General features: G+C 36.8%; 1 protein-coding gene across 1 annotated transcript; it reads right to left on the bottom strand.

Moving 5' to 3' along the window:
• Nucleotides 1-872: 872 nt before the first annotated feature.
• Nucleotides 873-6,325, bottom strand: LOC117577723 (branched-chain-amino-acid aminotransferase, cytosolic). The gene is made up of 6 exons (XM_034262630.2): nucleotides 5,841-6,325; nucleotides 2,902-3,318; nucleotides 2,498-2,728; nucleotides 2,124-2,430; nucleotides 1,908-2,062; nucleotides 873-1,845 (listed from the first exon to the last, which is right to left on the bottom strand). The coding sequence occupies exons 1-6, from the start codon at nucleotides 5,868-5,870 to the stop codon at nucleotides 1,657-1,659; spliced, it is 1,329 nt and encodes a 442-aa protein (XP_034118521.1). The 5' UTR covers nucleotides 5,871-6,325; the 3' UTR covers nucleotides 873-1,656.
• Between the last annotated feature and the right edge of the window lie 6,026 nt (nucleotides 6,326-12,351).

The following is a 12,351-nucleotide window of genomic DNA, read 5'->3' as shown; positions in this document are numbered from 1 at the left end:
TCTCGCTTGCTGCTGATTTATGTTCGCCTAGTGCTTGGCTCTTTAATTTGTCCCTAGCTCAACAAATGCGGACCAACTAACGCATACATACATACACACACACACATCATAAATATGTATGTATCCACATGTAAATATATATGTAGTAACACATGTGTCCATACATCGTAATTAGGTTGTAAATCATAATCATCATACACGCCACACGTCAGCGCGAGCTGTCAAACAGCCAAATTTCCAGGTGAAATACCAGGCGAACAGAAACCAGCAGCAAGTGGCTGCATTAAGTGCTACAGTTTTAGAGCGACTGGTTCATATTTTGTGGCATACTTTCAGGATGCGATCAACTTTGCTGCTTGCTGACAGAAGCTGTTTGGCATCGTGAACAGTTTTAGAAGCACTGTTTGTGCTTAACATTTCGTGGCATACTTTTGGGCTGACATTTTTTGCAGTTTATTTTTTCTCTCATAATATTCCAATGTATTTCAGGCATGGAAATTTAAACTGCATTCCATTTTTTTTGAGTGACCTCTGACGAAAGCTGTTTGAATTGAACATCTGTGCCTTCTAAAGATGTAACAATCTATTATGTATTATAAAATTTGCAAACATTAAGAACATAACTGCTTTTGTTTTTGTCGCTTTGGGCGTGTTTTGTGTTTGTTTTTTTGTTTTTTTATTTCTTCAATTCACTTCAATAATATAATTAAATTTAATGATCGTATACATACATAATTCATAATTTGTCTAACATCTATGTACATACATACACAATAGTTTAGTCACAGCTTGCTCTGCAGCTCTCCTGGCTACTTTTACCTCCAACAAACATTCATGAAAAAACAAATATTCCAGAAATGTGTCTTAGCAAATTTTTGTTAACTTGGACTCGACTCTGGCAACTTACTGACTAATAAATGCATTTGCCTCCGGTACGTTTCCAAAATTATTTTTGTTTTGTGTGTGCGTTTTTTTTTTTGTAATATTTTTCAATGTTTTTTAAATTTTTTTTTGTTGTTTTTGATTTTTAGATCTGCTCTTGCTTGGGCAGTTCCTGAACTTAAGACTTTGGTTAGCAATTAAATTATTTTTAGGTTTTCTTTAAAGAATTTTGTTTGATAGATTTTGTTGTTGTTTCAATATTTGTCGTTTTGCTAATTGGAAGTAAAAGCGTGCAAAAGTTATTCATAAATTTTATGAAATCCACGTCTCTGATCTGATTTGAATTGAATTAAGTAAATTTCTCATAAATCAAAAACGAAACGAAACAATAAAAAAAAGGTGATAATCAAAAAAAAAAAAACATCGAATATAAATAAATAGAAATTAGATTGATATATGATATATCGTATATCGTATATAGATAGGTAAATGTATATAGTAACTATATAGCATGGGTGCAAAGCCCGGCCCTTAACTTATAGCTAATTAGGTAAGCAGCTCTATACATAAATATATATATAGCTTTTAGTATATGTGTGTTTTGCGTATAGTTCGAATGTTGTGCAAACATTCATTTAAATGCAACAAACAAAAAATTCGAGCACATTTTTCAACCCAGAAACTCTCCTCTCAATTCTTCCACTTCTTACACTCCTTTCCTCTTCTCTAAAAACTATAACCTACTAATACACAAGTGCGGCACAAGTTGGATGCTTAGTCAATGACCACCGACCAGGGATGATCCACTTTGCCGTACTGAATGTCGGTCAACGTTTCGCGAATCAGCTCATGAACGGGCTTCTCCTGCTCCATGGTGGGAATATACAGATCCTGGCCCAAATAGTTGATGCGATTGATGGGACTAACCACACAGGCGGTGCCAGTGCCGAACAGCTCCAATAACTGCAAGAAATGTAGTCGGAAATTAGTTTTCCGTATGATAATCAAGTGCTTCAACAACTTACGCGTCCTTGGTTGAGCAGCTCAGAGACCATGGGCATGGTGAAGGTGGCTTCGCGCACCTTGAATTTGCCCCACTGGCGAGTCATGGCCAGAATGGAGTCGCGAGTGATGCCCGGCAGAATGAGACCATTTAGCGGTGGTGTAATCAGTTCTTGTTCTGTACATTAAACAGATGTGAGTAAAAATGTTGAAAAGTAAGGAGTTAAGCAACAACTTACCTCCTTGATCGTTAACGTAGAACATGAATATGTTCATGGTGCCCACTTCGGTGAGCTGGTGATCCTCGCCATAAAGCCAGAGCACCTGTTGCAGGCCACGAGCAGCGGCCTCCTTTTGTACATTGATGGTGGGTGCATAGTTGGAGCCCATTTTGCGATTGCCAACGCCGCCGGGCCAGGCACGAGTGTAGGAGGGATCGGCAAGCAGGGAGACGGCGCCATTGCTGCCAGTCTTAAAGTAGCTGCCCACTGGGCTGAGTATGGAGTAGAGTAGCGCCGAGTCTGAGGAGGCCACACCCAACGTGGGCTGTAAAAAATGAACAGAACAGATTAGTTAAGGAATTGCCAGTTATGTTGATTTTGCTTCTACTCACATCAATGCCAATCAAGGTGGGACGAATGTAAAGGCTGGCGGCTTCTGTGTGTGGCACCCACTCGGAGTCGATGGAGAGCAGACGGGAGAGACATTGTACGAATTCCTTGCCCTCAAAGGTGGGCAGACCGGAACGCTGGGCGGCCAGATTCATGCGATTCATGTTCATGTCCGGTCGGAAGATGCGGATTTTGCCATCGACACCGCGATAAGCTTTCATGCCCTCAAACAGCTGCAACGACAGGCAACAACAGTCTCGATAAGGAACAGCGCTAATCAGATCAGATGATAATGAAGCGAATAATGATGCGAATGATGATGACGAGCATGATCCAATTGATCATTGATGATAGGCAGCGAGCAGACACACACGTGTGGCTTCTACTGACGCACTGACGCACTCACCTCGACGGCATAGTGAAGCACTTTGGCAGCCGGATGCATGACCAGGTTCTCGAGGGGCGTAATCTCTGGTTTCTGCCATCCGCCCAAGCTCTTGTGATAGTAGATCTTGAGCATGTGATCCGTGAACAGTTTGCCAAAGCCAAGTTCCTCATCGTTGTCGGGTTTCGGTTGCAGCTGTTGCGGTGTGGCCAAGCGGACGGCCATCTGTGATGCCTTGAACATGTGTCCCAGATCCTTGTCATGCTTGATCGGCTCCGGTGCGTGTGTGTATTGTGTGTTGACCGATGCGGTAATCTCAAAGTCGGGCGTGGATGCCTTCTGCTGTTGCTGCTGGGCAGTCTTGAGGGATTGGTTGCTGCACAAACGAATTGATTGCTCGATGAAGCGTATCAAACGATGCTGGTTGCGGAAAATATCCTGCAAGGGAAGAAGAATAAACACTCGATTAGAATTGCTCGCCATAGAATATAAAACACAAGTCAGCTATTTTAGCTGTAAGGAATGATACGTTCCGATAGCAAAACGATCACAAAAAACTTGTGAAAACCGGAGTACGTTTAAATTTAAGGAAAAACTCAACATACTTTTGTGTACTACGAAAACAAACCCTAGTATAAAAACTATTGCATACTTTAATGCTTAATTCTGAATACAGCACAAAAGTATGCTTTAATTTGCGTTGAAAACTAGCAGCCGGAACAGGTCGAGGAGCCAGACAACTTTTCTAATCTATCTGCCGTGTTTCTAAGCCAGAAACACAACAACAAATCTGTAAAAATACACATAATCAAGTCTGGCACAAACAATTTCAATTGATAGGCACTTGTTGTTTTGATTTTTTTCCTTCTTGTATTTCGTCGGTTCACTTTTAAGCTAACCAATTAACATTCCCATCCACTTGTATGCAAATTGACTTAGAGCCGAAAGAAAACCAATATATATCAGAGAATTTGTGTTGCATGTGAATCGAGTATTCGTTGTGGCCCCAAAAAGACAAGCGAACTCCCAACTGAACTGTAAGTCTCAGTCTCATTTGCATTTAGCAAACAAGACGAAGACGAAGGCGAAACCGACAAATCGAAGACTTCAGCGTGCGCTGTTTACAACATTTATATATACGCATAGTATATAGATCCAATTCCGATTCGGATTTCGTTTGTGAACGTCGTTCAACAACCTCTGCTTAGAACTCGCGCACCTGACGCGTTGTCTATGCGCTAAACAGACGCCTCCGAGTTCTTCGCTTTCCATTCTTCAGTCCCCTCGATTTCTTACCCCTATCCCATTATTCAATGCAGAAATGTAAGCTAATGTAGGCCACAAGCTGACTTTATGCAGTTCAAATGACAGGTGTTAATGCCCAATTACATAAAGTCCACAAAGGTAAATAATTCCACATATTAGCATCTAATTTGTGGGATCAATTCACACATATTTTCGAGGTGTAATCAGCTGTGATAAGACAGTATTAGATGAGTAATTGAACTGCAAAAATTGAAATGTTATGAATGCAATAGTTGAGGAATGAACTGCAAATTGAATTACTCCTGTTTTAATTGTTATAAATACAACTACTCAATGAAGGGAATTCTAGATCAACACTTGAACATGTTGTTCCCATTGTGTTCGACACAATGTTTCGCGATTTCTTCACTATTTTCACACCTTCTAGGAATATGTCTATTTCTATGTCGAGTATTCAAGGGCCATCAACGTTGACGTTTGTAGACTGTTTACATGCACACGGAATTGAGTTATTCCCCTCGTCGGATTGAAAATAGCGTCGTCATCATAAACTAATTTACATTCAGACGCAAGAGGTCAATTTTTTAGTATAGACTTGTGAACTAGGTGGCAATTATTTAATTCGAAATGCGCTAATCAAAGAGTCTATCAAAAACACTTGATCAGCGGAATTTTCAATCAAGTCTATGGCATTCTGAATATGATGATGAAATTATTGTGCGCAGTGTCTTCATGCCGGAAAACCGAAACCAACAAAATTCAAAACTAAATAAAAAAAAAACAAGTTGAAAATGAAATAACTGAGAAACTCAAGACACACATTGCATCAGCCACGAATATTCGAAAGAAGAAAAAAAAAAATAAATAAAATGAATAACGAATTGAATACGAAAACTAGTTCAAGCACAAACTCTAGGCATCATGATTTGTGACCCCAGAGACGGAGCCGGTATGTCTGCGACGTCACTTTAAAGCACACACACACATAGATGGAGCTATCAATAGGCCTAGAGGCACGAGTTCCCAATTCCCGATTCTCTTATCGTTAAGCAAATCCTCACGATAAGCGTCCAGACTGCAATAAACAACTTGCTTGCTTGTTGTCTAAACATTTATAAATAAACTCGACACGAGCACATGTCACCGACTGAACACACCAAAAAAAAACTATTTATAAAATGGTACTCTATAAAAAAAATACTTTCTATGTTTGCTATCACCAAAAGCGTCCCACTTGCGCGATCTTGGCAACTATTTATGCCACAACTGGCAATTTTTATATGTACTTAGTTTATTCCGAAATTCCAGAATTTTTCTTCAAGAATCGTTAATTCAGAAATTCCAGCATTTTTTTTCAAAACAAAAGCTAGCGAATTATAAAACTGTTTACTGATAAACCAAGCTTCTTGTTGTTTGGCTTTTTTGCCTTTTTTCGCCTGTTGCTAACTCGATGATTCGCAAGCAGATTTCTTTTGTTTCTCTACTTTTTTGTTGTAGCTTAAATTCATTTCAATATTTATTTTTACAACAGTATTGTTGTTTGCCTTCGTATTCATTATATTATTATCAATAGTGGTGGCTTTTCTGTGTTGAACCAACTGTTGCATTGTTGACTGATAACAGTCGCTAATTTTGGGTTTTTTCTCAATTTAGAAAGTGGATGGCAAGTAATTAAGCTAGCTGGCTTCACTTACCTTAGCATTAATTGCCATTTTGGTGGTCATCTTGACGTAGGTAAATAAATCACAATAAACAAAAAAAATAAGACAAAGTGAAAGGAAAAGTGTTGAGAACTTTTCCGGCACACACACTCTCACACTCTCACAGAGTTACACGCGCGCTTCTCTAAACACACACACACACGGCGCGAATTGTTTATGTCGTTGCAACAACAACAACAATAAGTTTACAAAAAAAATATATATTTGTATATTTATATTGTATTTGTTATTTTGCACTTTTCACCAAAAAATGTTTTCAATTTGGTGCGAATCAGGGAGCATATAAAAGACGCAATATACAACAAAAAAAAATACGATATTGATATAGTAGATTTTATGCTCAAAAATATTGAGATGGGGTCGGTCTTTGGTTGTGATTTCGGTAGGCTGCTGCTGCTGCTTCGCTTTGCTTTATTTTAGTCGTAGTCACACGAACGTCTGGACAGCACAGAGTCTCTGCAAGAACTGAGCTCCTGCCGCAATGCGCGCCCCTATGTATAGCCAGAGAAGCGCTCGCTGTGACGTCGGCAATTGACGACGAAGTCAACGACGAACGATCGGAACGGGAACGGGAACACGAACAAAGCGAAGGTGGCGCGAGCGTAACGTTTTCAATGCGTTCGGCTCGAATCGGATCGTTCGGCCATTTGAAGAGCGCGACCAAAGACGTAGGCGAGTCGATTGATCGGCCAAGGGAGACAACACTTGACTTCGCGAAAAGGGAGACAATACAACGTTACAGGGAGGCAGGCAGGGAGACAGGTGCTGGGGCTGGGGCTGGTGCGTTGGCTAAGCGCGCCTACCGACCGACCGCATACTTATTTGGAGGCAGCTTTTTGGCTGACCCGACGAACCGATCGACGACCAAAAAGCACCCGAGCCCGAGACGCGACACAAGCCAACAACAACAAACTTTCTTGCCGTCAACGAACTTCTCATACCCCGCAATAATCGATTGCTCAAAATGTGTGTACTCGATTAGTATACAATATAGAAAACAAATATGGGAATGCCTCAATGTCTTAAAGCCACATTTTATAGACGTTTACTCAATTATTATTTGAAGACATCTGCACAAAATGGGAACAACTCATAAAAAAGAATGTTTTAATATACATTCCTAAATTTATTGTTTGCAATTAGTATTATTTTTTTTTTAATATATTTTTAAGCTCAGAATCTTTTCCTACAAAATGATTTCTTGCAATCGTCTTACGGTATTTTTTTTATAATATATTTTTAAGCTAAGGATCTTTTTCTAGAAGACTTTCTTTATAAATTTCATTGTTTCTAGTTTTTTTTTTTTTTTTTTTTTTTTTGTTAAATATATTTTGAAGCTTTTCTTGTAATCGTTTTAATGACTTTCTTTACAAATTTCTTTGTTTCTATAGAATTTCTCACTAATTTCCGTGAATATTTTAAATTTTTGCTGGACTTCACAATCTTAAGATCATTTTAAGATCATGTTTTGTAGATTCAAATTTATAAAACTGCTCATAATTCATTGCTTACGCTTTAGCATTCAACTACAAATTTTTTAATTGTTACTGTTTACTACAGAGTATCTTTAATTTGATCACTTTTTATTTTTGTTTTCCTTTTTTTGGTTGTATCTTTTTCGATTGGTTTGCAAAAAAAAACCCGAAAACAATTTCAGACAATTATTTGCTTCGTTTCGGTTAAATTTTTTTGCTCTCTGCTTTTTTCAAAAATATTTCTTGGCGCGTCGACTGGAGCCGTTTTTTTTTTTTTTTTTTTTTTTTGCTGTATATTTTGTATACTACTTATTTTTTTGGGCTTTACGCGTAAAATTCTGGTTCTTTGTTCAGGTTGCGCGATTGCTCTGTGTGTACTTTTCCATTAGAGAGCAACTGTAAGTGGTGTGTGTAGGCCTAAAGTGCAAACACAACGCTTCTTGGTTCGAATAGATATCTTGGGAATATCGTCGTTGGAAATCAATAAAATAAATAAATGAAATTAATATTATTTATGCCAGCAGCAAATGCAAAAACTTGTGACTAACTGAAAGGGATTTCGAATAAATGATGAATCATTGTTGAAGTCATAATTTGTGATTACTGATAGATAGATGATTAGCGACCAGCTTTTGCTTGAGTCCAATCTGTTGATTGGTGTAGAACATCAACAACATATTGAAGAATAGAAAACAAAAAGGATTCAATTTGAAATTTAAGAATGATTTTCAAGCACAAATATAATGGAAGAACTTTTGCTATTTTTAAGAACTTTTCTACTTCTTCTTGTGCAGATGTTCTACTATTTCGTATTAGTATTATTATTATTTGTCTAGTGAAAAGCCGAAGAAGTAAATTAGATGTCATCATTATGAATTGTTGGCATTGAAATTGCGCCATATGCTATATGCGAAACGCATTTGCGGAAAAAACAGCGAGTTGACTCTCTGACGCACACGTGTTCTTCACTTCTTCAATTCTGCTTAATTTGTTTTTGTTTTTCTGTTTTTTAGCCAAGTTTCTACCTGCAGAAGAAGCAGGGAACGGTACTTCTATTTGTTTGTTTTTGTCTTTCTTTAAATATTTTCATCTTCTTTTTTTTTGTTGTTTTTGTGGTGTGTTTATCGCATTTGAAATGGGAAATGGAAAAGAACAGTTTCTAGATTTTTGTTTTTTTTTCTGTTTTTTTTTCGCTACTGCTGCTTTTGCGTTATCTGTCACCTGGACAACATGATGTGCACATTTTGTTGTTTTTTCCTTGCGTCAATATGAGTATTTTGTTTTGGTTTCTTGTAACATATATGGATGAAATTTCCCGCTGATAACGAGTCGCGAGGTACGTTCCACAATATATGAATGAGATCAAATCTGGCATAGAAAATTAAAAAAAAAAACGAGCTGCTGAGTTGGGAAGTTGGAAGAGTTGGGAGTTTCGAAGGAGCAAACATAGTCCAGTATTAGTTTATTAATATGAAATCTTTTTAGTAGAAAACATTTAGTTCAATGCTTACACATCAAAGAATTCCCTTAAATAATTTTATACCCGCTACCCAAAGGCTAGAAGGGTATTATAATTTTGTGCCGGTAGGAAATGTATGACAGGACGCTATAAAGAGAAGATATAGCCAGGTCCGTCTGTCTGTCTGTCCGTCCATCTGAACACCTAGATCTCAGAGTTTATAAGAGATTGAGCTATGATTTTTTCTAACAGCAATTATATTTCCAAGCAGATCAAGTTTGTTTGAAATGTTTGCCACAAGCGTAATTTTGACAATCTGGTATATTTTGACCTTTATGGTATATTTCAAATGAAGACTTGAACGATATACCAAATAAAGCATTCGGTATATTTTGATATATATGGTATATTTCGAATGTAGTATTTTAGCGATATACCAAATTTGGTATATTTCGAATGTAGTACTTTAACGATATAGTAAATATGGCCTTCAGCATATTTTTACAGTATATTTTAAGAATATATGGTACCACAAGCGTAATTTTGACAATCTGGTATATTTTGACCTCTATGGTATATTTCAAATGAAGACTTGAACGATATGCCAAATAAAGCATTCGGTATATTTTGATATATATGGTATATTTCGATTGTTGTACTTTAGTGATATACCAAATATGAAATTGAGCATATTTTAACAGTTTTGCGGTATATTATTTGGTATATTTTAAGAATAATACCGCTTGCTTTTATTCAAAATGAGTAGCGGGCATCTTACAGTCGAACACACTCGACTAGCTTTCTTACTAGTTCCTTGTTGTATTATATATTTACGTGTATGTGAAAAATGCATTTGAAAATTGAAAATGATCTTGAACTTAATGCACTCATGCTAAGAGACGACTCATCACAAATGATGAGCCCTGAGATTTAGGTGCAATTTGCAATTAATTGTCAGAAGGGGAAAGTTCGCATATAATGCTGGGAAAATCATGATTCCATGAAAACGAACCCTGCGATCCCCTTTATGGATCGCCACTAGATTGGCTGATGTAACCGAAAATCATCCTAGATGACAAACAGGAAATGATGAAATAAATAATTCCCAAGAAGTTTCGCGGTCGTAAAGGAAATGCAATCTTACACATGTTATCTCTCTTACGTACGCACGACGCTCATTACATGCCTCTCCATCTCTCTCTCTCTCTGTCTCTCTCTCTCTTTCGTTGACTTGCGCTCTTTTGCGTTGTTGGTGAGCTCACAGATCTAGTTGATAAATAAACACTATTCCTCAGATTTCCCCCGCCTCCTTCTGATCACTGCTCTGCCTCTTATCGGCGATCACGCGATGCGCCTCTCTCGCTCTCGCTCTCTCTCTGTCTCGCTCTCTCTCTAGTAGATACTTGTTTGTTTGGGTGTTTTCCAATGTCAATGTACTGGACGAACTACATACATCAATGAATGGATGCCGTGGATATGCCTAGAACATGTTGTAATACTCACAATGTTTTGTTTTGTTTTTTCACTGGGTCAGCAGTGTGTGACCTTCATGTTGTTGTTGCTGTGGAGCGTGTCAAGGATTAGCGACCTGTTTGGGCATCTAAAAACAACAAGTCGTAAATCTTAACGATAACCACAGGCAGTCGTAAGTCAGCTAAGTACTTAGGGCACAATAATAATAATACTGCCCTAATCACTACAGCTTGTTAATTCTATATTTACTCCCCTATATTATTTATATACACGTACATAAAGGTGTGTGCCCCTAATCAACCAACTAACTAACTAACTCATCATCAGCAGCCTAATCAAATGTAAAGAAACTCTTCACATCTCGCATCCCAAGTTCAAAAACTCAATTTCACTTGTTTATTTTTCTTTTGAGCGATTCTAAATAAAAAAATACTAGATAATAAACAACTATTTTCGTTCAGTTCAGCACGTAGCTTTCGTTAAGTTAAGATTATGTAAAAGGATTGATCTTAACTTATACGATCCGCATCAACAAACAAAGACAACTTCTCAAGTATAAAATATAGAGTGTTTTCAGATTGGTTCTGGGATTATCTGCATGTCGAATATAAACAAGATTTATCATTTCATTCCTTTCAATACTATATATAGTATATTACAAATTAAAAAAAATGGTAAAGTATTATCAATTATTTGTACCACTTATGACTTGAACAAAATAGAGCTAAACTTATTAAATATTTCTTTACTCTATCAAAATTATAAATGAAAATGGTGACATATATAAAATATAACTTAACTCACTTAATATTTCCTTTCTATATCAAAACTATTGACGAAAATCCAAAATGATACTGAACTTTTGGTTCGCACAATAAATTACGAAGCTTTAAAGGGTTCATTTCCTGCTCAAGATAAGTAAAAAAACAATTCTCAGACTTACTACGAACCATTCAAAGTTATTGAATTGAATTCCTTTGCTATCGATAACATGACTTGACTTGACACTTAGGAAACCCGGAATTTTATAGTTGTTTTTTTTTTTTTTTTTTTTTTTAAATATCATAACAACACTGTAAAAATACTGCAGTCAAGCTTTGAGCTGCTGAGTAATTCAATTAAATCAAATCAAGGTTCTGGAACTTAATAGGTAAACACAACAATCAACAGGCTGAAAAGAAAGATGTGAATGCACAAAAAAAGAGACAGCCAGAAAAGAAAAGAGAAGAGAAGAATTGCAATAGGTAAACAACAGAATATTGTGCAAATAAAATACTAAAATTAGTATATAGTATATATGTGTATTTCGAGTATTTCTTGAGTTCTTTTTTAAGTGCGTAGGCACTTCAAGTGCAAAGCACCAAAATAAACGATCTACTTGAATTGGATATATGTATGTGACATACATGCATATGTATATATACTCGAAGTATGCTATATTGTCCGATATACCAGCGTATACTACGTATCCGTTCTGTTCTGTTATTGTCGTTGACATGGACAATTGTTGTTGTTGTTGCTGTTGTTGTGCTGTGGATGTGGTTGTGTTGTTTATCATATGGCAAAAACAAGTCGATAAATGACTGTCATATACCAAAGTAACTCACTCGCCTGTATCTCGGTGCGAATTTATGAACTAGCGCCTATCAAATTACACAATTGCATATGAATGAGGGCTGCACGAAAAGTCAACGACCTAAAAATACAAAACTAAGCTAACAGGATATTGATCATGTTATGGCTTTTATATTATTCCTTGAATAAAAGAGTTTTTCAATTAATATTATACTTTTTTTTGCAATTCAGTTCAAATATTTTATTTGCCCCATGTAAAAACCCTTAAAAAGCAACTCGCTTACTATCGAACGCAATCGTAGAAATATCGAATACACTTTATCGATAACTCGATTACTATCGAACACAATCGTAGAAATATCGAATACACTTTATCGATAACTCGATTACTATCGAACACAATCGTAGAAATATCGAATACACTTTATCGATAACTCGCTTACTATCAAACACAATCGTAGAAATATCGAATACACTTTATCGATAACTCGATTACTATCGA

The sequence above is a fragment of the Drosophila albomicans genome, chromosome X (genome assembly GCF_009650485.2).
Source record: "Drosophila albomicans strain 15112-1751.03 chromosome X, ASM965048v2, whole genome shotgun sequence".
NCBI lineage: Eukaryota > Metazoa > Arthropoda > Insecta > Diptera > Drosophilidae > Drosophila > Drosophila albomicans.
The sequence above is the reverse complement of the archived record's forward strand: the minus strand, read 5'-3'. Positions and strand labels throughout refer to the sequence as shown.